Genomic DNA, 27,776 nt, shown 5'->3' on the forward strand with positions numbered 1-27,776 from the left:
TTTTTTCCACCTTCAGTGCATCAGTTTCCACTTCTAACCAACCGGACTGCGGCCGGAAGAGCCGCGAGCACCGCTGAGGCAGCAGGGCAGGGTGGGGCGCAGCGGCCACGCCCAGGCGGAAGGCGCCGCTCACCGAGCGCGCACCCCTCCCTCCCTTCCGCGCTTCCCCGAAAGCTCCCGCCGGCCGAACTGGCGAAACAGGAAGGAACTCTGTCTCAGGCCTCAAGCTTCCCTACCCCTGGCAGCCGGCCTCCGGTCTTCAGAAGGAGGAAGGCCAGTAAACCCCAAACCTTCTCCGGTCCAGGACCCACACCCAGATCGTCGCTAAGAACCAAGCGCTTCTCAGGCGGCCCCGGCGAGCGCCCAATTTAGGGTAAAGGCATCCAGCCAATCAGAGCAGGGCTGCCGCCACCATGCTTACTATGGGCGGAAATATGAAGGACCGCTTCGCGCTGGTAGAAAAACCGCAGAAGACGGACACCGTGCGATTAGCCACGTTGACGATAACGGTTAGGTCGCTTGACCTCAATTAAAATGGCGACCGTAGTCGCTTCACTAACGCGTGAACGGTACCTGGGAGGCTTCCGGCGTCGGGCCGCAGAGCAAGACGGGAAACGATTTTAAACTGAGGCGGCGGCTGAGGAGGCTCGGTGGCCGTTCTCAAAGGCGGGGTGTCAGAGCTGGCCTTCCGAAGGGCTCCGGTGGAGAGGGGCGAGTTGTGACCCCCTGCCCCTTGCTCCTCTCCTCCTCAGGCAGAAGCCGACTCCGCAGGAGCGAGGGTCGCAGAGCAGGCGGTTGGTCGCGGAAAGGCCCCTCCCCGGGTGAAGTTGCGGGACGTCCGAAGACGCCGAGGTCTCCTTCCTGCGCGGTTTGTGTTCCTGGTGAACCCACTTCTTGTGGAGCGAGAGGGAATTTGGGAGAGCCAGCGGTTCCTCCGTTTTGGCGGCTTTTTTTTTTTTTTTTAAACTTAAGGGGATTTTAGTATCAACCTCAAATTTAGGAACCAGATGAAGAATGATTCGTGAAGCCGGCATGGGCGACAGCGTCATCACGGCATTTTATTGGTAAGACGCTTTGTATTTGTCCAGGACTGGCGGTAAAGTTTATGTTGTGCTCTGTTGTGTGCTCGTCATCTTCGCAGCACTTGGGTGTTTAGGTGGCTGCACACTGCGTGCTTGGCACTGGGCCAACCATTGGCGGTGGGATGACACCATTATCGGTGACAATGTAGAAAAGTGAGTTAGGTCAGGGTCCCTTCCTTCATGGATTCACCACAAGAAAACAACTAACTTGTAACTATGTGGTATGAACTACAAGTGCGAGAGGAGCCGGTGGTGCTCCCTGGATACCGGCCAGCCTCTGAGGACGTGAAGCCCGCGGGATGAATTGTTTTAGCTCAGGGAGGAGAGCATTCTTGGTTGGCTGTAGGCTGAATTAAAAAGTCAGGGCACAGAAGCCAACCTGATAGGCACGAAGGGCAGTAGTAGGGTGATGACCAGTCCAGGGTAGGGAGCATCTATTTGGGTGTAGGGCAGTGGTTCTTAACCTTTTCAGAAATTCAGAAATACTGGGCCTTGCTTCATACCCCTCCACCACCAAATACACATGCATATGACATTTTGGATACAGCCTTAGAGGGTTGTTGGATTTTGGAAAGGTCATATGTGTATAGATCTTGGGCTAAGAACTCTTGAAGTAGAAAATGAACCTGGATAATCTCAAATAATGAGATCAGATAATGTAGCGCTATGAAACTAAGAGCAGTTCTGACTTCATCTAAAAGATGTATGGGAATTTTTTTTTTAAGATTTTATTTATTTATTCATGAATACATAGAGAGGAAAGAGACACGGGCAGCGGGGAAGCAGGCTCCATGCAGGGAGCCCGATGCGGGACTGGATCCCGGGACACCAGGATCACGCCATGGGCCAAGGGCAGGCACCAAACTGCTGAGCCACCTAGGGATCCCCAGATGTGTGGGAATTGTTAAGGGATCTCCAGCAAAGTAATGACAGGATAGAAGTGGCGTCTATGGACCACTAGTTATGGACTGAGAAAGGGGGTTAAGACTGGGACATTAAAATAATGAGTCAAGACATATTTTTAACCTCATAATTATTGGGTAGGACAAAATCGCACATTTTTGAGTGCGGAGTAAGAGAGTAAAATAGATGTAAGTCACTTTCTAATCTTTCATGCATGGATTGGGATATTTCACATTACCATAATTGAATACTTAGGGGAAAGATTTTCCCAAAACCAACGGTCTCAGTGCTAATAGCCTTTTTCTCACCTAGATAGATTTTTAAATCTTTTTTGGAATTTGTAGCATTTCTCTTTTAAGGAGTCAAATTCAGCAGGGCATATTTTTGCCTTGAAATTGATCCCTATTGAAAGGCAATGTGAAAAAAGGAGTTAAGAGCACCTACTCTGGCATTATCTTGTCTGGGTTCAGTAAATGTATGACTTTGGCAAATTACTTCTTTTTCTTTTTGTCTAACTGGGAATATAACAAACGACCTCATGGGGTTTGAGTATTAAAGGAGACAATATTTGTAGGGGCTTGGATAAGAATCTGGCACCTGGTGAATACTTAATAAATGTCAGCAATTAATCCAAATTAAAATTTGAAAGAAACATTCTGTGTAGATGGGACTCATTAAAATTCTCCCCTCTCTTTGTTTTTTTAAGACCGAGCGCCAGTGAAGGGGTGGGTGTAGGGGAAAGAGAGAGAATCTCAAGCAGGCTCCATGCCCAGCCCATGGAGCCCCAACCTAGGGCTCGATTTTATGACCCTGAGATCATGACCTGAGCTGAAATCAAGAGTCAGACTCTGACTGAGCTACCCAGGGGCCATAAAACCTCCTTTTAAAGAGGTAATTCAGTATGCATTTAAAGGTAAAATGCTTTAAAGTAGCTGCTACTTAAGTTGGTGGTGTATGATCTTGCTTGGGCATTATGTGAGCATTGCGATACATATTTATAAAGTTTTGTGCAAGATACAGGTGGTGTCCTACTTCGACATAATGAAATTTAAATACTCTATTAAATACAAGGTTTCGTTTTTTTTAAAGATTATATTTATTTCTTGGAGAGAGAGAGAGTGTGCAAACACAAGTAGGGTAGGGGAGAAGCATAGGAAGAGGGAGAAGCAGACTCTGCTGAGCAGGAGAGTCCATGCAGGGCAATCTTGGACTCTAGTATCATGACCTGAATGGAAGACAGATGCTTTTTTTTTTATTTGTTTTTATTGAAGTTCGATTTGCCAACATATATATAGTGTAACACCCAGTGCTCATCCCATCAAGTGCCCTCCTCAGTGCCTGTCGTCACCCAGTTACCCCAACCCCCAGGCTACCTCCCCGTCTGCAACTCTGTTCATTTCCCAGAGTTAGGAGGGAAGACAGATGCTTTGCCTTTTTTTTTTTTTTTTAAAGATTTCATTTATTTATTCGAGAGAGAGAAAGAGAGAGAGGCAGAGGGAGAAACAGGGAGAAACATGCAAGGAGCCTGACATGGGACTCAGTGCCGGGTCTCCAGGATCAGGCCCTGGGCCCAAGGTGGTGCTAAACCGCTGAGCCACCCGGGCTGCCCGGAAGACAGATGCTCAACCCCCGACTGAGCCACCCAGGCACCCCTGCAAGTTTCATTTGAAAAACTTTTTTCAAAGGGTAATTGTGCCAGTACTTGGGAGTAATTATTGTAACTTTTCTTTTTTTTTTTTTTTTTTTTTTTTTAAGGTTTTATTTATTTATTCAGGAGAGACACAGAGGGGCAGAGACACAGGCAGAGGGAGAAGCAGGCTCCATGCAGGGAGCCCGACGCGGGACTTGATCCTGGGTCTCCAGGATCACACCCTGGGCCGAAGGCGGCACTAAACCGCTGAGCCACCCGGGCTGCCCAATTATTGTAACTTTTAAATCGTAATTCCTTTCAATGAAAGTTATAATTTCAGAGTTCTATGAAATTTTTCTGTTCAATTAAACTGATACTTGTTAGGGGAAGTAGGCAGAGGGAGGATGGATTAAATGCGTGATGGGAGGGCACTTGTGATGAGCACTGAGTGTTATATGTAAGTAATGAACCACCGAATTCTACTCATGAAACTAATATTACACTGTATGTTAACTAACTGGAATTTAAAGAAGAACTTAAAACTACCAAAAAACCCCAAAAAACAAACCCCAAACCCACCCCAATACTTGCTAACAAAGAACACTCAGCATTATTTTAGGGTAATTATACAAGAGATATATAAAGCATGGTTTCAGTCAAAGTTTTTTAGTCTGGGGAAGAGATCTCATTCTATACACATACAGCCATGCCCCGATACACATTGCTTCTAGGAATGAGCTACTGATCCAGACAGAAGTGTATAAAATAGGTATTCTGGGGAAAAAAGATTAATAAAACCCTACTACTTGAAAAGAGATCAGATTCAAGCATGGTCCTAAAGGAGGTGGGATGGGAAAAGGATACTTCAGATAAGGAACATGATTGATAGGCAAAAACACGAAGACGAGAATATGGGCCAAAAAGAGTGATACTGACTAGATGATCAAGGAGAGCTACTTATCTAGGACAAGTAGGGTAAGGGCAAGCTGAATTATGAAAGATCTTAAATAGCAGAAAAGTAGAATTTTTCTCATCACTGTAAAGTTTTTTGCCCAGGGTGACTAGTAATAAAGTGTCATTGCTGAAGAATGGATTACCAAATTCCTTTATAGTAAGGACAAGAACCAGTGAAACTGTGAGCATGAATTAACTTTTTAGTTAACTTTTAGTTTTATTTCTTTTTGTGTAGACCATGGATTCTTATGAGTCAACTCATCAGCACATTGCATCCTCAAGGCTTAAAGATTACTTTATAGGTGCCACCCCTTTGCAGAAACGATTAGAATCAGTCAGGAAGCAGACTTCATTTGTCCCAACTCCACCTCGAAGGAAGATTCCTCAGTGTTCACAATTACAGGTATGCCTTTTATGTTCGTTCATGTTACTCAATAATTGAGAATATCTGTGAGCAAAACATTTTGATTTTTGTTACTTTTTAATAGTATTTTTAGTATCTTCTTAATCTCTCAGGTAATTAAATAAATGAGAAATAGCAAAAACAAGCAATTATTCACACTATCAATACCGCCCCTCTTATGTCCTTTAACTTCCATTAATCTGGAGCATTTCCATGGTATTTCTTTGTCTTTTATGACATTGATGTTTTGAAGAATGTAGTTTCCTCCCTTTTCCTTTTTATTTTTTATTTTTATTTTTTTAAAGATTTTATTTATTCATGAGAGACACACAGAGAGAGGCAGAGACACAGGCAGAGGGAGAAGCAGGCTCCATGCAGGGAGCCTGATGTGGGACTTGATCCTGGGTCTCCAGGATCACGCCCTGGGCTGAAGGCGGTGCTAAACCGCTGAGCCACCAGGGCTGCCCCCTTTTCCTTTTTAAATAGAATATTTTTAATTTTGTGTTTGTCTGATATTTCCTCATGGTTAGATTGATGTTATGTATTGGATGGAATATAGCATAGAGGCTATTGTGTTGTTCTTGGGGAATAACATCTGGTAGTACATAGGTGGTATCAATTTTGATTATCCTGTCAAGATGTTGCCCAGAGATTACTGTTTTATTCATCTCTGCATCTGATAAGCAGTCTGGGATACACTTTAGGATAATGTAAATATTCTGTTCCTCATCAGAATTTCCCCTAATACTTACTATCCATGGATAATTTTTGCCTGATTCTATCTTTATCATGATATTCACAGTATAATGATTTTCAAACTCCATTTGTTTCATATTTATTAGCCAGCCTTTGGGATTCTATTGTAAACCATTTCTTATTTCTCCACCATTTATCTATCTATCTATCTATCTACCTATCTATCTATCTATCAGATTTAATTTTTTTTTGTTTTTCAAATTTTTCTGAATCATTACTAAATTATTTTGGTGTTTATATTGTCTCAGATTTGTCTGCTGGCAATAGTCTCTGTTTCGATTATTCATAAACAACTCTGAAAGTTTATCAAATTAGTTATTTGTGATTTTACCAGAACTTGAAATAAAACCCTAGTCATGCAGGTTTGACGTATGGTTTTATTTTTTAAATATTTATTTATTTATTTTAAAATTTTATTTATTCACGAGAGAGAGAAAGAGAGGCAGAGACACAAGCAGAGAGAGAAGGCTCCCTGCAGGAAGTCTGATGCGGAACTCAATCCCCGGACCTGGGATCATGCTCTGATTCCAAAGATGCTCAACCGTTAAGCCACCCAGGCATCCTTGATGTGTGGTTTTAGAAACATAGCAAGGAGACTGGCTGATCAGTCACCCATACTTCCCTGTCATCTTGTTTTCTTGTCAATATTTTGTGCCTTGTATCTTTTGAGATATGGAAAAATTTTTGTTTCTTTCTGCAAAGTTTCTTAGATTACTAGTGCTGGTAATGAAAGTGATAGTTCCTAACTATAAAACAGAACTTATATATAAATTAAAGAATAGAATGTCTATTTCCTTATCTTTATGATACAATTTTCCTGTATCCTTTGATCATAACTTTTTATACCAGTTTTGTAAAAGTTGCCATGAACACTCTAGTCAGAACAAATATTTATCAAATAGACAACTGTAATGAAAGTTCCAAAAGATAGTTGGAGCTGTAAGACTATGTCGTAAAGTATGGATTTTATAGAAAAATTCAATTCAGGATAAAAGTAGGAACCTGCACAGGGGTGTATGTGAAGCTCCTCAATAATGCCATGGGGCCAATATAGAGGAAGTGGCTTTTTTTTTTTTTTTTTGGATGGTGCTTGTGGTTCTAATAGGGCATGGGAAGAAAGATCCCAAGTATCTTTTTTAAAATTTTTTTATTTTTTTAAGATTTAATTTATTCATGACAGTCACAAGGAGAGAGAGGAAGAGACAAGCAGAGGGAAAAGCAGGGTCCTTGCAGGGAGCCTGATGCGGGACTTGATCCCCAGACCCCGGAATCATGCCCTGAGCCAAAGGCAGACACTCAACCACTGAGCCACCCAGGCATCCTCCAAGTATCTTTTTATTTAATCTGTTGATATTGACATTGTATCATAGAGTGTATTTACTGCCAAACATTTAAGAAAATTATCTAATTAAATCTAATCAAATTAGATGCTCCAGGAATAGTTACTATTTTCAAAATCTATAATTTTTAATTTCTAAAAGTAAAATATAAATGTTCATCCAATAAGTATTTATTGAACAGCTGTTCTAGATGGCAATGTTCTAGATGTTAGAGATATAGTACTTAATAAAATAGACAAAATCCCTGTTCTCATCATACTCCTACTCTAGCAAGGAAGACAGACAGTAAAAATCAGAAATATGTCATATAGTAAATGCTGTGAGGGAAAAAAAGCATGTTAAGGAAATATAAAGTGACAAAATTGGAGTGAGACAAAATTAGGGTGGCTTGCTTGAGTGACATTTGGACAGATGTGAATGAAGGAAAGGAACATTCCATGTTCTTCATGTGGGAAGAGTATTCTGAGGTGAAGGTACTGCAAATGAAAAGGCGTGTTCAGGGATCTTCAGGGTCCTACAGGCTACTTTGGCTGCAGTGTAAAGATCAGGTATCTACTAGTAGATTTGTTTTTTGTTTGTTTTTTGTATATTTTTTTATTGGAGTTCAATTTGCCAACATATAGTATATCACCCAGTGCTCATCCCTTCAAATGCCCCCGTCAGTGCCCGTCACCCAGTCACCCCAACCCCCTGCCCACCTTCCCTTCCACTACCCATTGTTCGTTTCCCAGAGTTAGGAGTCTCTCATGTTCTGTCACCCTCTCTGATTTTTCCCACTCGTTTTCTCTCCTTTCCCCTATAATCCCTTTCACTATTTTTTATATTCTCCGTATGAGTGAAACCATATAATACTTGTCCTTCTCTGATTGAGTTACTTCACACTTCACTCAGCATAATACCCTCTAGTTCCATGCATGTCGAAGCAAATGATGGGTATTCGTTGTTTCTAATGGCTAATATTCCATTGTATATATAGACCACCTCTTCTTTTTTTTTTTTTTTTTAAAGATTTTATTTATTTATTCATGACAGACAGAGAGAGAGAGGCAGAGACACAGGCAGAGGGAGAAGCAGGCTCCTTGCAGGGATCCCGATGTGGGACTCGATTCCGGGTCTCCAGGATCACACCCCATGCTGAAGGCGGCGCTAAACCGCTGAGCCACCGGGGCTGCCCCCACATCTTTTTTATCCATTCATCTTTTGATGGACACTGAGGCTCCTTCCACAGTTTCGCTATTGTGGACATTGCTGCTATAAACATTGGGGTGCAGGTTTCTCGGCTTTTCACTGCATCTGTATCTTTGAGGTAAATCCCCAGTAGTGCAATTGCTGGGTCGTAGGATAAGAGGGTTCCCCTTTCTCCACATCCTCTCCAACATTTGTTGTTTTCCGTCTTGTTAATTTTCACCATTCTCACTGGTGTGAGGTGGTATCTCATTGTGGTTTTGATTTGTATTTCTGTGATGGCAAGTGATGCAGAGCATTTTCTCATGTGCTTGTTGCCCATGTCTATGTCTTCTTTGGTGAAATTTCTGTTCGTGTCTTTTGCCCATTTCATGATTGGATTGTTTCTTTGCTGTTGAGTTTAATAAGTTCTTTATAGATCTTGGATACTAGCCCTTTATCTGATATGCCATTTGCAAATATCTTCTCCCATTCTGTAGGTTATCTTTTAGTTTTATTGACTGTTTCTTTTGCTGTGCAGAAGCTTTTTATCTTGATGAAGTCCCAGTAGTTCATTTTTGCTTTTGTTTCCCTTGCCTTCATAGATGTATCTTGCAAGAAATTGCCGTGGCCAAGTTCAAAAAGGGTGTTGCCTGTGTTCTCCTCTAGGATTTTGATGGATTCTTGTCTCACATTTAGATCTTTCATCCATTTCGAGTTTATCTTTGTGTATGGTATAAGAGAATGGTGTAGTTTTATTCTTCTGCATGTGGATGTCCAATTTTCCCAGCACCATTTATTGAAGAGACTGTCCTTTTTCCAGTGGATAGTCTTTCCTGCTTTGTCGAATATTGGTTGACCTAGTAGTAGATTTGTATTAAATATTTAAAATACCGTGATTAAGAATTAGGAAATATTAGTAAGTGAGAATTTAAACTTTTTTTTGTCTTTTTTCTGTAGGAAGATAATGATCCTCAAAAAGTTGCATTCCTTCTGCATAAACAATGGACTTTATATAGTTTAACTCCCCTATATAAATTCTCCTATACTAATCTCAAGGAGTATGCTAGTCTTCTGAGTGCATTTATTGCTGCTGAAAAGCAAAAAGGGCTTGCTGTGGAAGTGGGAGAAGACTTCAACATCAAAGTGACTTTCTCCACTCTCCTAGGAATGAAAGGAACACAAAGAGACCCTGAAGCATTTCTTGTCCAGGTATGTTACAGGGGAAAAGAATCTGCACTGGCTTGATTTAGAGATTGTGGTATTTAAATGGTATTTTCTTACCATTTAAAAAAATTTTTGTGCTTGTGATTTAGAATCTATTATATGTCTTGTTTGACCAAATTATAGTAATTAGATATGGCCAACTTAAAAAGTTTTTTTCCAATTACATTATAGTCATGTTTATTTTAGAAAACTTTGGAAATACATAAAAATACAAAGAAAATTGAATACAAAGGAAACAGTTTAACATTTTGGTATATATATGTTTGGCAATAGACAACCTGAGGAAGCTTCAATTTATTAAAGAAATTGAGTCAGTACTTTCCAAAATAGAAAGCACCAGGCCCAGAGAGGTTCACTGGTGAATTCTGCCAAACATTTAAGGAAGAAATTGTTTCAATTCTCACCAGTCTTTTCAGAGTCTGGGGCCAGAGGGAACACTTCCTAACTTAATTCTGTGAGGCCAGCATTACCCAATACCAAAACTAGACCAAAAGGGGATCCCTGGGTGGCTCATTGGTTTGGTGCCTGCCTTCAGCCCAGGGCGTGATCCTGATGTCCCGGGATGGAGTCTGCATGGAGCCTGCTTCTCCCTCTGCCTGTGTCTCTGCCTCTCTGTCTCTCATGAATAAATAAATAAGATCTTTAAAAAAACAAACTAAAAAAAAAAACACAAAAAAACAAAACTAGACAAAGATTATTAAATCTACAGATCAATATCTCTCATGAACGTAGATATATCTGTCTGGCTATCTGGATCTACTAAAACTGGGATTGTATTGTGCATAGTTTTGCATATGGCCTTTTTAAAAAAATAATGTAGATAACTCCTCATGTCATTAAGAATGCTACATTTTTGTAAGTATATCTGTATAATTCTATGGACTAAATTTAAATTCTTAGAGGTGGATTTTAGCAAAAAAAAGATATATATGTATATATATTTATATGTATAACCTATTGTCATATAATGTGATATATCATGCCAAGTTACTCTTAGAATTGTAACATTCCTTTCTATGTGTAATATTTAAAAGTAATATGGACTATCTTTGGATTTATTAAGAAACTGGATTTATGCCTGGTACTTCTGTTTCTTCTGAGTGAACTTGTCTTAGTCATAAATTAAACTGAAACAGTCAAAAAGGCCTAATTTTGTTTATTTGTATACATCAGGGGTCAGCAAACTGGCCTGTAGGCCAAATCTGTTTTTGTTTTTGTTGCTGTTTTTCTAAATAAGATTTTATTGGAACAGTACTGCTTTCATTTGTTTACATATTGTCTATGGCTGCTTTTGTGTTACAACAGGAAATTTGCTACAGAGATCATAGGGCTTGCAAAGCCTAAAATATTTACTATCTGACTTTCACAGAAAAAATTTGCTATCCCCCGGTATAGATCATGGTATTGACAAGGATCTTCAAGATTCGTAGGATTAGGTTTAGCTGCATAAAACAGAAAGCCTAAATAACCGTGAATTAAATGTCTATCTTCAGGTTTAATAGATAGAAGCTTTTTTTTTTTTCTTTTTCAGTGGGTACTATGCCACCTCATTAAAAGGACAGTTTTATTGTGGAAGGAAAAACAGGTACTGGATAGACAATTAGCAGTCTTTGTCAAATGAAGGAGTTGATGCCCAGAGAAGTAATGTGATTTGCATGTCGACAGGCAGATATTCTTTTGAGGAATAAAAGTGACCTCTTGAATTCTTAGTAGAGTGTCCTAATAGTTTCCAAATTAAATCTCATTTCTTCACAGAATTACAGGACCTTTAGGTTGTTAAAGTGTGATGGCTTTAAGGCTTTTGTGTCTCTTAAAAAATCTCTTGAACAAGAAGGAGAAATATGCTAAAACTAACAATTTAAATAATTATCTCTAAAGGGGTACGATAGTGGGATGTGAACTTCACTGGTGAAACTTTAAAACTTCTGTGAATATCTGGGAGGTGTGTTTGTCATATGGTTTATAGATTTGAAGTTTAAGAGAGTAGTCAATCTGCTGGAGGACATAATCAAGATTTAAAAAAATCTGAATGGATTGGCGCAATGGGTCAAATTGAAAGAGATTAAAATAGGAATAAACCTACCATTTCTGTATATTAGGGGGAGATTTACCTTTTTTTCAAGATTTATTTATTTTAAAGAGCATACAAGCAAGGGGAGGGGCAGAGGGAGAAGGAGAGAATATCAAGCCGACTGCCCACTGAGCACAGAGCCTGATGTGGGGCTCATTCTCTGGACCCTGAGATCACGACCTGAGGCAAAATTAAGAGTTGGCTGCTTAATTGACTGAGCCACCCAGGTGCCCCAAGATTTACCTATTAACAGCAAAGATGAATAGGGATAATTTATGTAAAGCTGTCAACTAAAAATTAGAAAACTACTGCAATCTAAGATTTTATTAAGAGTAGTATAATCTAGGTTAAAGATGGTCATAGTCCTTTAATCAGATCTTTTTGAAGTAATTATATTCATTTATGAATGACTCCCGGGCAGAAGACTTTCAGAGTGATATATTGTATAGGTCATAAGAGGAATGTTTGAAGAAACCGGAGATTTTGAACCTGAAGCATTACATATGATAGGGATAATCAAATATTTGAAGGGTTTTTCCTGTAGAAGAGAAATTAGATTTGATTTGTTTTACATGCACATAAGGAAAAAATAGGACCTACAGGTGGAAACTGTGGACCTAACATAAGAACATTTTTAAGTTGATAGAGCTGCTTTAGGAAATCCTGAATTCTTCCTTCATGGAAGGATTCAAGCACATTGAATTTGGTGACTTTTTACAGTACCTCCTCAAGTTGAGATTTTGAGATTCTTTTTTTCAGGATAGTATACTTGGTTATACCATATTGGCATTCCTTATTGCATTTTGGCTGCACCAAGATCTTGCCATATACCATGTCCTAATAAGACTATAAGGAGAAAGGTCAGTTAACTTGATAAACCCTAAAAATGATTAGGGAGATTATTCTTTTTTTCTTTTTTCTTTTTTCTTTTTTTGGCAAGTAGCACAACATACGTTTCTATTTTTCAATGTACTAATTTTGAGAAGATGTAATTTAGGAGTAAATGTACTTTTGAACTTAATGAACCTTTTTTTTTTTTCCTTTGTAGATTCTGTCAAAATCTCAATTGCCATCTGAGAACAGAGAACATAAAGTGTTGTGGACTGGTTGGTTCTGCTGTATATTTGGAGACAGTCTTCTGGAGACTGTTTCAGAAGATTTTACCTGTGTCCCCTTATTCCTTGCAAATGGAGCAGAGACGAATACAGCCATAGTAGGAACCTGGTTTCAGAAAACTTTTGATTGTTACTTCAGTCCCTTAGCAATCAATGCATTTAATCTTTCCTGGATGGCTGCTATGTGGACTGCATGCAAAATGGACCAGTATATGGCAGCTACTGAATTTCTTTGGTCTGTACCCTGTAGCCCTCAAAGTCTGGACATTTCTTATGCCATACATCCAGAGGATGCAAAAGCTTTGTGGGACAGTGTCCACAAAACACCTGGGGAAGTTACTCAGGAAGAAGTTGACCTATTCATGGACTGCCTATACTCACATTTCCATAGGCATTTCAAAATTCATTTATCAGCCACAAGGTTGGTCCGTGTTTCCACATCTGTAGCTTCAGCACATACTGATGGAAAAATAAAGGTTAGTTTGAACAAATCTAGTTATGTAATTTTTCCTTATTGTTACATAGTTTTCAAAATGTATGGCATTTGTATTTTCCACATTGAGGAAGCACAATGGAATGCTAATTTGAGACAGTAGAGATATTTTATTATATACTTTATAAATGATTTACTAGAAAGACTTCAGTCTCTACATACAGCTTTATAATACTATATGCTGTGTGCTAGAGACTTTGGTAATAATAGGAATTATTTTGTAGTAACTTTGAAACTAAAAATTGTTTTGTTAAACTTTGAAATAATTACTGGAGCAACAGAGGATTTTGTGTGTTAGAAAATTATAGCTAGAAGTATATAAGATATCATCTTTATATGTTAGGCTTTTTTCTGGCTCCTGGGAAAGAAAGAATTAACATTTTTTACTCATTATCAAGTACTTGCTAGAGGAAGTATCAAATAAACTGAGAGTAGGCACCTAAATATAATAAAATATATTAATATTTTTAAAATGTATTAAAGTATAGCCACAATAAACATGCAGTGAATATTGGTCTTATCACTGTGCTAGGAGTTTAATTCACTTAATTTTAATCTTTAGAGCAACGCTGTGGGTAGGTGTTTTTATTCACATTTTTATTTTTAAAGTTTATTTTTATTTTATTTTTAAAAATCAATAAAAGATTTCATTTATTTATTCACGAGAGGCACAGAGAGACAGAGGCAGGGACATAGGCAGAGGGAGAGGCAGGCTCCCCTCAGGGAGCCCGATGTGGGACTCGATCCATGAACAACAGGATCAGGCCCTGACCTGAGCTGAAAGCAGAGCTTAACCGCTGAGCCATCCAGGGGTCCCTATCCACATTATTTTTATTATTTTTTATTTTATTTTATTTCTTTTTCCACATTATTTTTAAACAAGGATACAGACCAAGATAGGGGAACCTTAATTAAGACCCCTTAATTGAGAAGGAGTCAATATTTGGACGCTTATCTCTTAGGTTCCAAAAATCTCATACTCTATAAGCGCTATATTAGTGTTTTCAAACTGAAAGTCATAATGCAGTAGTAAGTTGGAAAATAATTTTGAGGGACACTGGGTGGCTCAGTGGTTGAGCATCTGCCTTCGGTTCAGGGAGTAATCCCAGGATCCAGGATCAAGTCCCACATCGGACTTCCTGTGAGGAGCCTGCTTCTCCCTCTGCTTGTGTCTCTGCCTCTCTGTCTGTCTCTCATGAATAAATAAATCTTTTAAAAAAATAATTTTTATGGGAAGAGACCAGCTTTTAAAAAATGAAAGAAATATAATAGAAAATATAAAAATGAGTGTATACATGTGCTTGTACTGGGTCATGATGTTAAACTTATTTCTTTGGTTTGTAGTAAAACATTTGAAAGATTATACTATACTTTGTTTCTTTGATATTATAAAGGAAAAAAATTCCATTTTAGCACTTTAGAATTCAGTGTTTATGAAGTCCTTATATATTTTATTTTATTTTTATTTTTTATTTTTAAAGATTTTTATTTATTCATGAGACACACACACACACACACACACACACACAGGTAGCGGGAGAAGCAGGCTCCATGCAAGCAGCCTGATGTGGGACTTGATCCTGGATCCAGGGATCATGCCCTGAGCCCAAGGCAGATGCTTAACTGCTGAGCCACCCAGGTGTCCCAGTCCTTGTATATTTTAAAATTTTGTTTTCATATGCTCTATTAGTAAGCTACATTTAAAAACTGCTATATATGTGTCTTAGGAATATGAAAGTGGTTCTTATTATCTCATTCTACATCTAAGAGCCTCTTTTTTTTTTTTAATTTTATTTATTTTAGAGGTAGAGTGAGCGAAGGGGAGGTGGGGGGAAGAGCAAAGGGAGAGGGACAAGCAGACTCCCTGCTGAGTGTGGAGCCTGATGTGGGGCTTGGTTTGGGGGGTTGATCCCATGACCCTGAGATCATGACCTGAGCCAAAATCAAGTCAGTTGCTTAACCGACTGAATCACCCAGGCGCCCCACTAAGAACCTCTCTTAATGATGTGAGATGGTAACTGACTCTTAGCTTCACACAATGCTATGATGAGAGCTAACATTTTAAAATTTATTTTTATTATTATTTTTTAAAAGTATCTTTTTTTTTTTTAAAGATTTTATTCATTTATTTAACAGAGAGAACAAGAGAGCACAAGCAGGGGGAGCGGCAGAGGAAGAGGGAGAAGCAGGCTACCAGATATGGGGCTTGATCCTAGGACTCTGGATCATGACCTGAGCCAAAGGCAGATATTTAACCAACTGAGGCACCCAGATATTCAAACATTTAAACTTTTTTTTTTTTGATAGCTAACATTCATTAAGCACTAATTGTGCAAGGCATTATTAAGCTTTTTGTATATACCGTCTCATTTAGTTTTTCACAACAATCTATATAGGTTGTAAAGAGGAAACTAGCACAGGGGCTAAGTAGGTTCCCCGAGATCACATAGCTACTAAGTGGAGTTTGAATTTGAAACCAGTCATTTGACTCAAAAGCTTATGCTTTTATTTTTTATTTTTTTTATTTTTTATTTTTTTTTAAGATTTTATTTATTTATTCATGATAGTCACAGAGAGAGAGAGAGAGAGAGGCAGAGACACAGGCAGAGGGAGAAGCAGGCTCCATGCACCGAGAGCCCGACGTGGGACTCGATCCTGGGTCTCCAGGATCGCGCCCTGGGCCAAAGGCAGGCGCCAAACCACTGCGCCACTCAGGGATCCCGCTTATGCTTTTAACTGCAACAGTGTACTGCCTCTCTAAAGTTTGGAATTAGTGTATTAACCAGATTTCTGCCATCTGCTTAGTTTCTATAAGATACTTTTGGAATCATAAGTTCCTTTGAGAAGAAGGAAGCTCTGGAACCTCTTTCTAGATAACGTACATACTCAAATTGTATATAAATCCAAGGGATTCAGGGATTCCCTTTCTCCCCTTACTCCTTATGCAGATAGTCCATCCACGAAGTCAGGATAAATAAGAACTTTAATTATTTCTAAGTACTATTGACTAACAGTTGTATATTTATTAAAGTTAGTAGTCTTCGTTAAATAAAATCTATTTGAGAGCATCAGTGGTTTGGGTTCATCTTAGCTTGCAGATAGGGAATTTAAAATAAGCCCAGAGTTTATCAAATATCACACTGCTTTGTTATAATTCTAATTTTAAGTGTTTATTTTTTTTGTGTGTGTGTGTTTTTTTTCAGATTCTGTGTCATAAATACCTTATTGGAGTCTTGGCATACTTGACAGAACTGGCAATTTTTCAAATTGATTAAAGTCTTGTGGGTACTATAAATGATGGATTATATACTTTTTTCTCACTGATTATTTGCCTAATTGCCATACGGAGGGGGCCTGCAGGAGAAATATGCATCTATGTCTGCATCTGTTTTCCTCTCGGTGCCTTTGGGATTGCCCAGATTGAATTCAGGAAGGATCTAGAAGAACAAAGAAGGTGGTAGCGAATGAATCACAGCCAAGTGCTTGATAATAGTCATGCTGATCTGGGATGCCAGTCTCTAGAAAATGCTGAGTTATTTTCTTGACCATGTTTCTAAAAAAATATGTAATGTTTTTTATATCAAAATTTTAGGATTCAAATAAGTAATCTCTAATATTGAGTATTTCTGATTTGGGTCTTTAAAACCTTCAGTTCCTTTTAAGCATTTGAGAGTTGGATCCTGAGAGAATTTCTGTCTTCTAAAGACATTTTCCTAAATTTCACTGTAGAGAGTTGGCAATCAAAATCTTCTCCAGAGGAAACTAGAGATTAATATACACTTCTTAAAGCCACTGATATGCTTCTGTTTTTAATACTTTTCAATTATTGTTGCAATGTTGAATTAAATATTCACTTTTAAAATGAAGCAGTGTGTTTATCAGTGTCATGGTGACAGATCTTTAAATGTCTCAGGAACAATAAATTGTAGGCTTTGTCTCTAGCACAAATGTTACAAGCCAACAATTATTTGGAATCCTACAAATAGTGGAGTTGAAAGGCACCTGTGAGCCTTTTTTGAGGGCAGAAATTATCTTTTACTTTCATATCCCTGATTTTGCTTTAACACAGTGCTTGGTAAATAACTTCAGATTAAGTGAATGCATTTTAACCAACTCTTCCATTTTATAGATGCAAACTATGAGATTGAGCAATTTAGGAGACTTGCCCAAGATGTTATATCTAAATTTCTTCTTTTAATTTATTGAGAATAGGGAGATTTTGTTTTACTTTAGAAACGATGTTTTTAAAAACCTGTCCAAAAGGAAATAACTTTCATAGACTTTCATTCTAAAAAAAGTTTTTCTTGTTTTTTTAAAGATTTTATTTATTTATTCATGAGAGACACAGAGAGGCAGAGACATAGGCAGAGGGAGAAGCAAGCTTCCTGTGGGGAGCCTGATGTGGGACTCGGTCTCAGACCCTGGGATCATGACCTGAACCAAAGGCAGATGCTCAACCATTGAGCCACCCAGGCATCCCAGTAGACTGTCATTCTATAAAAGTTTAACTTCTGGAATGGGGTATTATTTTACATATACCACGAATAGCAGAGAGAGTGGAAAAAGCAAGGGCTTTGGAGTCAGACAGTCATTCATTTAACTGATATTAAGCTCTTACAGTGTATTTAGAATTGTATTGAGTAACAGGGACATCAATGAAGACAAAGATCCTTATGTGGAATTATATTCTAGTGGAGGGAGGCAATAAAGAAAATAAGGCAGTACATTATGGAAAGGGGTGACTTTATACAGTATCAAAGAAGGTCTCTCAGAGGAAGTGACATTTGAGCTGAGTCCTGAATGATGATAGCTATATGAAGATGCATGGAAGGGTATGGTAGGCAGGTGAAATGATAAGATCACAGGCCTTGACATCGGTAAGAACTTGGCTTATTTGAGGAATAAAGGAAGTCTGTGTGGCTGGAGCATAGTGAGTAAGGGTGGAGTAGTATTAGATGAAATTGAAGAGATTATGTAGCAGAGACTTACTCCATTGGTTAGGTCTTCCAGTTTTTGACTGGGCATGTGGCTGTCCAGAATAAAGACCTTTACGGGCCTTTCTCTGAGCTAGGTATAGTCCTATGACTAAGTTCTGACCCATGGCCTCTAAATGGAAGGGTCATGTAGAGCTTCCAGGAATCTTCCTTAAAAAGTAGGCATGTACCCTTTGCCTTTTTCTTACTCTTCTTCCATCTTTTCTGCTTGAAACACATGTAATGACTAGCCATTCTTTTTGGTCATGGGGATGCAGGTCAGGTCATAGGGGTGGTAGAGCATGGTCTGGAAGGAGTTTGTGCCTTGAGTATTTCTTGAAGCTGAACCTCATTGCCACCCTTGGGTGGTCTTCCTCTAGACTTATGTATCAAAGAAGTAACCTTTCTTTCTTTTTTTTTTTTTTTTTTTTTTGAGAGGGAGGCATATAGGGGCAGAGAGAGAGAATCTTAAGCAGACTGCACCTCCAGCATGGAGCCTGACATGGGGTTTGCTCTCACAACCCTGAGATCATGACCTGAGCTGAAATCAAGGATTAGTGCTTAACTGACTAAGCCACCCAGGTGTCCCAGAGAAGTACTTTTTCATTTTGTGTAAGCTATTGTTATTTTGTTATTAGTCAAACCTAATCCTGATAGAAGGAGGCAGGATCTACATCATCTAAGTTTTTGTCAATGCTGTAAAAAGACTGAATTTTATTCTAAATGGAGTGGGAAGCCATTGAAGTTTTAAGCAGGAGAGTAATACTACCTAATCTGTATTTCTTAAGATATAAGGGAGAATGAGTTATAGGTGGACAAGAGTGAAAGGGAAACAGTTAAAAGATTGTTAGAAATGGTACAACCTCTCTGGAGAAATTAGCAATATCTAGCAAAATTATGTAGGATTTACCCTTTGACCAGCAATCCCACTTCTAGCATTCTATTTCCAAAACTCACCAGCAAAGTAGAAATGAAGTTGTATAAGGCTATCTATTGCAATAGTATTTGTAGTAGCAAGACAAAAAAATCGAAATGCCTATCAAAGGGGGATTGCTTAAATAAATGATGGTGTTTGCTGTACAGTGAATTACCTGTATGTAACTATAAAAAGGTTTGAGAAAGATGTCTAATACTGCCATGAAGTGATCTTGATCTCTAAGATACGTTGTTGAGAGAGCAACATGTGGACAGTGTATCTATAGTGTGCTATCTTTTATGGAAGGAATGGGTGAAATATGAGCATGTGTATTTCTTTATGCTTCCAAAAAACAATGGGAGGATAAGCCAAAAACTAATAAAAGTGGTTACTAATTTGGGGGAAGAAAGGAACTGGGTACAGGGGACAGGAATGAAAGTTAATACTTATGTCCCTGTTTACAGTTTGTTATGTAAGCGTTTTATATAATTACAAAACAAAATTGGATCAAAAAGAAAAAGCAATCCTTCAAAATTGAAAACATAAAACTGTAAGTTCATATGATCACTCAAGGGATTATTTTTAGTATCTTTAAATCCTAGTATTTTGACTGTACATTGTCAGCTTTATCTTAGGAAAAGAAGAGTGGCAAAGGAATGTACGTTGTATTTACATTGTTATTGGTATTCCTTGTTATTGGTATTATTGTTTTACTACCATCGTTTGTAATAAGATAAAGCTTAAAACAATGTTATGAATCAAGAGTTGGAGCATAAGAGAAAAGCTACACAATTATAAAGCTAAGTAGACACTAGGTGCTGTATGTTGGCAAATTGAATTTAAATTTAAAAATGTAAAAAAGTAAAAATAAAATAACGCTAAGTAGAAACAATGTAATGTTAAATTTGAATTGGACGGATCCCTGGGTGGTGCAGCGGTTGGCGCCTGCCTTTGGCCCAGGGCGTGATCCTGGAGACCCGGGATCGAATCCCACGTCGGGCTCCCTGCATGGAGCCTGCTTCTCCCTCTGCCTGTGTCTCTGCCTCTCTGTCTCTCTCTGTGTGACTATCATGAATAAATAAATAAAATCTTTAAAAGAAAAAAATTTGAATTGGAAATAGAGTGAACTGATTTATTTTCAAAATGTAAAAGTTTTTAATTTTGATGGAAGTCCAGTTTATCAATTATTTTCTTTTATTTCTTATGCCTTTGATATTATGTCTAAGAAATCATTGCTTAATCTGAGGTCCCAAAGAGTTAATACTCTTATGTTTTTCTAAGGATCTTATAATTTTAGTTTTAAATCTAGGTCTGTAATCCATTTTGAGTTTTTTATATATGGGATGAGGTAAGCATCCAAATCCATCTTTTTGGATATGGATATTCATTTATTCTAGTACCATTTATTGAAAAGACCGTTTTCCCCTGTCACCTTTCTTAAAAATCATTTGGCAGTAGATGTTTATTTTTGGACTCTTAATTCTGTTTCATTGATGTCAGTTCCTATGCCAATACCACACTGTCTTGATTGCTGTAGCTTTGTGGTGCATTTTGAAATTGGGGAGTGTGAGTCTTCTAGCCTTTCCTTTTTTTCCAAGATTGTTTTGGTTATTATGGGTGTTTTACATTTTTAAATAATTTTATTTCAAAATTTCCTTCAACAGTGTTTTATAGTTTTCAGCATACAAATATTGCACTTTTTGGGTTAAATTTATTCCTAAGTATTTATTTCATGGTATTGAGGATGGAAAGAAATTTTTTCAAAATAAGTGAAAGTTACTTTATTTTGGATAGGTAAGTAGCCAGGGAATTTCAGAGTAGAGTTACATGACCATCCATACTAGATAGAGACAGTAAAATTTTACGTTTTCTGTTTTTGAAGATACACCTTTCAAAAATATGCTTGCACTTTTATACTTTTGGAATTGCTTTCTTAATTTCATTTTTGGATTGTTTGTTGTGAGTATATATTGCTCTTATATCGTGTGATCTTGGCAAACTTGTTTATCCTAGTAGTTTTTTCAGTGAATTCCTTAGGATTTTCTGAAAAGACTCATTATTGTTTGTGAATAAAGAGGTTTACTTAATTTCAGTCTGGATGCCTTTTATTTCTTTTTCCTGCCAAATTGCCTTGGCTAGAATCTCTACCACAGTGACAGAAGTAGTGAGAATGTAGTTTTATATTGTTCCTGATCTTAGTGGGAAAGCATATTTCACTCTTAAATATGTTAGCTGTAGGTTTTTTCATATATGCCCTTGGTCAGGTTAAAGCAATTCTCAATTTGTTGGTAGTTTTTATTATGCACGGATATTGGATATTATCAAATTATTTTCCTGCACCTATTCATGATTTTTTACTTAAAACTACACATTTCAGGGATGGTTGGGTGTCTCAGTGGTTGAGCAACTGCCTTTGGCTCAGGGCATCATCCCCGGGTCCTGGGATCAAGTGCCACATCAGGCTGCCCGTGGGGAGTCTGCCTATGTCTCTGCCCCTCTCTGTTTCTCATGAATAAATAAAATCTTAAAAAAAAAAAAAAAAAAACCCACCACAAAACTACATATTTTACTCCGTTTTGGTTCCTCATATGAGGAACTTAGAAGTAGCCACTGTGTCCTAATGAGTAAAAAGTTGAAGAGATTGAAAAATCAACAAATCTTGGATCCATAAAGGGAGGACACAGGGTAAACTGTTCTCCAGGTTAGAGAATAGCACAGAGAACAGTGAATAAGTTTGAATCAGGGGATGTGGATTTGAGGTTCAGTTCCTACCATGTCCTTTTAACTTTCTAAGCTTCAGTTTACTTGTTTATAAAATGAAGAGGACTGCCAACTCAACCCAACTCTGAGCTCACTTCCTAGTTGTAGAAATCACTATGCAAATGATATTTTTACAGCAATGACATTTACATAATATGTACATTTTACCCAATAATACAACTTGACCACTTCAGTGGAAGAACAAAGTATAAGCCCTTAGGCTCCAATGAACTCTTTGGCCAGTATTATAGTTCCTGGGTCTCTGCTCTTGAATGACTGCCATATGAATTGCTACTATTGGGAACTTTAATACTTACTGGAAGTCTAATCTCTAGAACTTTGTTCCTGTTCTTATTCCTTTCCTTTTCTTAAAAATATACGCAATAATAAAATCTTGGGAAGTGAATTTTGTCTTAAAGACTGACTTAATGATGCAGTACTATAAGGATCTCATAAAGTGTTTATACTTTTTTTAATGTTACATACCAGATTTACTTAGAGTCTGTTAGTATATTTAATCCCAGGCCATGTTTTAAGTGGAGGTGAAGTTGCAGTGTGGCACAGAAAGAGAAATGGAGTGGGATTTCGGGGAACTGATTTTTAATGTTGGTCCTATCATTGACTGATCATTGACTGTATTTACTCTTACCAAGGACATCCTTGGTTTTCAGTCTTAGAGAAATAGATGGGTTTGGATCAGATGAGTATTAAGAGTCCTTCTAGCTCAAAATTGTTATGATTCTAAGTGCTACACCAGAAAATAAGTTTAGAGGTTAGGAAATATAATACTATTGTATAAAATATATAATAAAAGTTCATAATTCTAGCTGGCAATCCTTTATTCCTTCATGTTGAAAGTACTTACAATGTTAAACTAAATAGCAAAGACACAAACACTAAAAAACATTAACCAAAGTTTTTTTTTTATGGTAAATACTACCTTTATTTAAAAAAGTTATACATGCTAGAAAAAAGCATAAATGATACATGTAAACAACTGTTTACCAAATACTTATTTTTTTCCTTGTAAAGGTGCAAATGATCTTTAAATGTAAACACAAAAGTTGCCAAACATTTTTGTAGTAAGGGGGAGGGAAGAGAAAGTTATTCCTTTTGGTTGTGGTTAAAGTCTTATTCAAAGATTTTCCAGCAAAATACATTGAAAATTGGTCTATGAACACAATGACAAAACTGACCACTGAGGTTTGTATCATTTTCTCCTTAAAAATTTTAACTTTTCACCAGAAAGTGCAATTTGAGAGTAACAGTGGCTTTATAGAGTGAGGATAATGATATGTTTGTATAAAAGAACCAAGATTTTACTAATAAAATGCCTCAATTTTACACTCGTTAGCGTGTACTATTACATGAACTGCAGAATTCATTCTCTTGGAGGCTGTGATTACAGGTAAGCCTCAGCTTCAGCAGGCCTGAGCAAGTGTAAATTGCATAACAGTATTCACTGGGCGGGGGGGGGGTGGGGGGGGGTGGGGGGGGGGGGGGGGGTGGGGGTGGGGCGCGGGGGGGGGGGGGGGGAGAAGGCATTTCTCCCTGCTGGTCCTTAGTAGCAATAAGGAAACAAAAAGGTAAGTTGTTTGAGTCGATATTTTTGAACAAAAACTTTTGCAGAGTAGCACATGATTCTATTGGAGGATTCTCAAGACAGCATAGAAGAATGGTATACTGTTTTTATAGAGGCACTGAGCAGAGCTCTAGAGCTAGCAGAAATTCTATGAAAATACTATGAAAAAAGACTTTATAGTGGAAAACAAGTTCATATGGAAGGAAACAAGATGCAAACTTGCACTGATGAAAACGTTAGTGTCTGAGTCCTGGTTTTATCTAACATTCCTTTTGAATTGTACTATTTAAAATGAGTGTTTCCTTTTTTTTGTTTGTTTTTTAGATTTTCAAGTCTTCTGGTGCTTAGTGCAAGCATGATGGCTAAATAATACATTTTACATACCCTATCTTTGTCACTGGTAGTTCTTGTAGGTAGTGGAGTCATGTGGATGGAGTGCTTAGAAATAACAATTAGATCATGTATAGCCCTTCTCCCTTTATTAGTATTTTCAAACTTAACATCTTAAAAATAAACTTTCTGCTTGGATTTTTTATCTTTTTTTTCTTTTCCTTTTTTAGTGGGAAGAAGGCTAAATCCAAAGCAAAACAAAATGACAAAAAAACCAACAAAAAACCCATGATAAATTAAAACCAAAAATAAATATTCTGCATGGAATTGAAAACTTTTGTGCAAAGGTGGCATCTTGCAGTTGAAGTACTTTCATTGTATTTGTATTTCCATATGTTGAGGCACCGGCAAAGAATAATTTGTTCTAATGTTTTCTTGAGCTATACAAAGCTCCAAAGTCAAAGCTCTCCAGAACACAGTGGAGCATGTACATGACTGTCTTCTAGGTGATCACCATATATGGGATTCACAATGTGTCATTTTAATAACTCCTACACCACCCCCGAGGCGACGGTAATTCATCCCACCATATAACCTGCAAAGAAAGAAAGAAAATCAGATTCCAAAGCGCAAAAAGCACTGTTTCTTCTATAACTTAGATGTTAATTAAGCACGTGTTTCCTATCATAATATTTTTAGCTTCATACATCTCTTCCAAAGATTAGGACCTGGAATTGAGCACTGGCAAGTAGCAGAATTATTTCACACATTGGCTGAAAAGGTCTCATTTATAGGTTACTGTTTTAAGAATAAGAGAGTGTCATTCCCACATTTTGCATCACAACTTTATAACTTCACACCTAAATTCTAACAATTACACAGAACCATATATTCTACATTTTTGTGTCTAGTTTTGACCACGGCTATCTTATTTTCCTACTCACATTTCCCTCTGCCTAAATATCGATAATTTATTTTTATCCTTTTGCCTTATATGTATTCTCACAAACCTCCTCCTTTATGGAACAAACCTGGATATGAGTAAGTAAACTCAGCATCTAGTTTGTGACCTGTGAACAAGATCATCTTCAAAGCTAAAGATTCCCATGGAAAAGAATATTAGATCCTCTGTCAGCTGTAAGGTAAAACTGGCTTTAAGTTTGGGATATATAACTATAACAATTTAGATAGTAATCTCTTAACAGATGATCCTCGAGAATTTCATAAATATTACTCGGTCACATATTACTAATTCTACTTAGTGACAGTTACTGAGAAATAGGTCCTTATGTAGGATCGTAGTGATTAAGTAGCAGAAGTAAATCTGGCAATCTTCCCAAATTCCCATTAAACATCGAAAGCTGAATATGCAAGAAAATATGCCACAAGTGGGAGGCTCCTTTTCAGGAAAACTTCCCATTGTCTCTCCCTTACCTCTATTAGGTTTTGCTAAAATGTGACCTTGACAGTTAGGCCTTCCTAGGTCACATTTTAAAAGGAAGCTCCTCCCTGGACATCCTCACACCTCTCTGCTCTTTACCACAGTACTTCTATCCCTGACGTGGTACTGTTAGTCTCCTTCCTAGAATGTCCGATCAAGGAGGGCAGGGGATTTAGTTTTTGTTCACTGTGGTATCTCTGATGTCTAGAACACTTAGTAAATCTTTACTTAGTGAACAAGGTTGTGAAAATGTAATCTAGTAGAAGCCAAAAGTGTCCAATGTCTGACTTCTAGTCTGACTTTAGTATTGTGACTTGGTAGTCATACAGAGCCATGAGCCAAAGGCAGAATCCAAAGAACACCATTTAAACATCTGTAAAAGTGTGGCTTTCCCAGACATGAAGACTGTATTTTTTTTAAAGATTGTATTATTAGAGAGAGAGAGAGAGAGAGAGCATGAGCCAGGGAAGGGGGGTGGTAAAGAGGGGAGAGACTCCCCACCAAGTGTGGAGCCTGACATGGAGGCTTAATCCCAGGACCCCAAGATCATGACCTGGGCCAGCCAGCCAGGTCAGGTGCCTCCACTTATTTATTTTTAGAGATTTCTTTATTTGATATATATATATATATAAACAGCATGAGCATGGAGAGGGAGTACTGGGGGAGGGAAAAGCAGACTCCCCACTGAGCAGGGAGCCCAAGGCATAGCTCGATCCCAGGACCCTGAGATCATGACCTGAGCAAAGGCAGATGCTTGACTGACAGAGCCATCCAGGTGCCTCAGTTTTTGAATACTTAAATGCATGAGTAACATGATTTATGTGAATTTATAAGAACCACTTAAGCACTTAGGAAAGATTTGTTAAGATTGTTAAGACAAGAATTTAAAAGCAAAGTAAAATTAAACCTATAAATATAGTTTAACATAGTTAAGCCTCTTAAATGAGAGGTAGATTTCTTCCTAGAAGTGACTGTTAAAATTTAGTAGACTTTTTTTCTCTTTCTTTAGGTAGGCTCCCTGCCCAGCATGGAGCCCAATGAGGAGCTTGAACTCACAACCCTGAGATCAAGACCTGAGCTGAGACCAAGCAAGAATAGGATGCTTAACCAACTTGGACTTTAAAAGAGAAAATAATATATTTAAATACATTTTAAAAACTCAAGGAAAACAATGATTTTAAAATGAAATAAACTATTATTAAAAAAAAAAGTATCTACAATTTTTTTTCCTGTGCATAAAGCTGCCACTAAGAACATCATAAATTGTGACAGATTAGAAGCAAGAAATCTAAGTTCTAATTCTATGACTAACTTGCTTCATTTTATTTCTCAGTGCCTTACTTTCCTCAGCTGAACATGATGAGGCTAGAAAGGAAATTATTTTTTTCTGCTTGCCATCTCTATTATAAAACTGAACAGTTACCAAAGAGAAGATGTAAAATGTCAGCCACTTTAGAGCAAAGAATTCAAAATAAGCCATCAAATATGGGTAACTTGGAGCTCTCTTACGAGTATTGCAAAAGCACTTCTCAATGTATGACCATCCCAATTTTTAAGGTCATGGGCTACCTTATTCCCATGATTTTCAAGTCAGCAGTGAGGTGATCTGCAATGTAGCTTAAAGGTTACCTCCATGTATTGGCGTCAGGATCAAAAACTTCAATGGTCTTCAAGTACGTTGTGCCATCAAAGCCTCCTACAGCCATGAGCTGTCCGTTCACTACTGCAAGGCCAACCTACAGGACCAAAACACAGTGGCCACTGAAGAAGCCAGAGGATCACTGGGAAAATTTTAACTAGTTTCTAGATAAATCTTTTTAATAAAAGATAATTCTTTATGACTTTACATTCTGGCTTACTTGAAAACAGAGGAAAAAAAGTAATGACAAAAATCTATTATATGTGGGAACAATAAAATTATATATTCAATCAGAATATTTATAAAGTTCAAAACATAAATTTCTAAATTTTTGGAAAAGCATCACTGGGAGCCGACAAGAACTTCCAAACTGCTCTCACTTCTTTTGGTATTTGCCTATTCTAACCCACTATCTAAAACTGCCACTAAAATTCTGTTTAAAATACAAACCTAACCATGCTGTCACTTCCCTCTAAAAAATTGCTAAGCCTCCCTACCACCTATGGGTAAGTTTAAAGTCCTTTCTAGGTCATTCAGGCCCTCCACAAATCCATCCTAGGCCATGTTTTAGCCTCACCTCCTTATGTACCCTATGCTGCAAGAATACAGATTTAACTGCTCTTCCCAGAAAATACCATGTTTTTCTGATATTGGAATAATACCATATTAGGATTATACTAGTAATACCTCCATACTTTTGCACATGTTGGTCCCTGGTTTTCTTTCCCTCTTCTAGAAAATCTTAGTTTTCTTTCACGGCCTAGCTTACATCTGACTTTTTCTGGTAAGTTTCTTCACTGCCCCCAAATACATTAAGCATATCCTCCCATGTTCTCTTACAATGCACATGCAACCGTTTCTTTTTTGTTTTTATCATTTTCTGTAAACATTTCCATTTCCTCCACTAACTTGGGAGCTCCTTGCGGAGTTGTACTCACTTTTGCTTTCCAAGCACACAGTAAGAACTTCATAAATATTTGCTAAATAATACGAATGT

General features: G+C 37.8%; 3 protein-coding genes across 6 annotated transcripts in view; 1 reads left to right on the top strand and 2 right to left on the bottom strand.

The window, feature by feature from the left end:
- DARS2 (aspartyl-tRNA synthetase 2, mitochondrial) overlaps positions 1 to 552 on the bottom strand; it is a 29,066-nt gene extending 28,514 nt beyond the window's left edge. The window contains exon 1 of one of the 4 annotated variants that reach the window (XM_038542478.1): positions 422 to 552. The gene's annotated coding sequence lies outside the window, so the exon portion shown is untranslated. Of the gene's footprint in view, positions 1 to 10; positions 392 to 421 lie in introns of those variants that run through there. The other 3 variants (XM_038542477.1, XM_038542475.1, XM_038542476.1) reach the window with 3 other exon arrangements.
- On the top strand, positions 124 to 19,919 carry CENPL (centromere protein L). Its single transcript, XM_038542481.1, has 5 exons — positions 124 to 1,064; positions 4,805 to 4,972; positions 9,193 to 9,444; positions 12,579 to 13,121; positions 16,342 to 19,919. Exons 2-5 carry the CDS (start codon positions 4,808 to 4,810, stop codon positions 16,411 to 16,413), a joined length of 1,032 nt encoding a protein of 343 aa, XP_038398409.1. The 5' UTR covers positions 124 to 1,064; positions 4,805 to 4,807; the 3' UTR covers positions 16,414 to 19,919.
- A 3,912-nt stretch (positions 19,920 to 23,831) lies between these two features.
- The window catches only part of KLHL20 (kelch like family member 20), a 53,602-nt gene continuing 49,657 nt past the window's right edge, over positions 23,832 to 27,776 (bottom strand). The window contains exons 11-12 of the mRNA XM_038542482.1: positions 26,770 to 26,876; positions 23,832 to 24,294 (exon numbers count right to left, since the gene is read on the bottom strand). Of these exons, the coding sequence (XP_038398410.1) occupies positions 24,210 to 24,294; positions 26,770 to 26,876 (192 nt within the window). The 3' untranslated portion in view covers positions 23,832 to 24,209. The remainder of the gene's footprint in view (positions 24,295 to 26,769; positions 26,877 to 27,776) is intronic.

This window comes from Canis lupus, chromosome 7 (genome assembly GCF_011100685.1).
Source record: "Canis lupus familiaris isolate Mischka breed German Shepherd chromosome 7, alternate assembly UU_Cfam_GSD_1.0, whole genome shotgun sequence".
Taxonomy (NCBI): Eukaryota; Metazoa; Chordata; class Mammalia; order Carnivora; family Canidae; genus Canis; species Canis lupus.

Coding starts and splice junctions, on each gene's coding strand:
- CENPL (XM_038542481.1), top strand. CDS start 4,808: ATGGATTCTTATGAGTCAACTCATCAGCACATTGCATCCTCAAGGCTT. Junction 9,445..12,578: donor CTGAAGCATTTCTTGTCCAG/GTATGTTACAGG, acceptor TTTCCTTTGTAG/ATTCTGTCAAAATCTCAATT. Junction 13,122..16,341: donor ATACTGATGGAAAAATAAAG/GTTAGTTTGAAC, acceptor GTTTTTTTTCAG/ATTCTGTGTCATAAATACCT.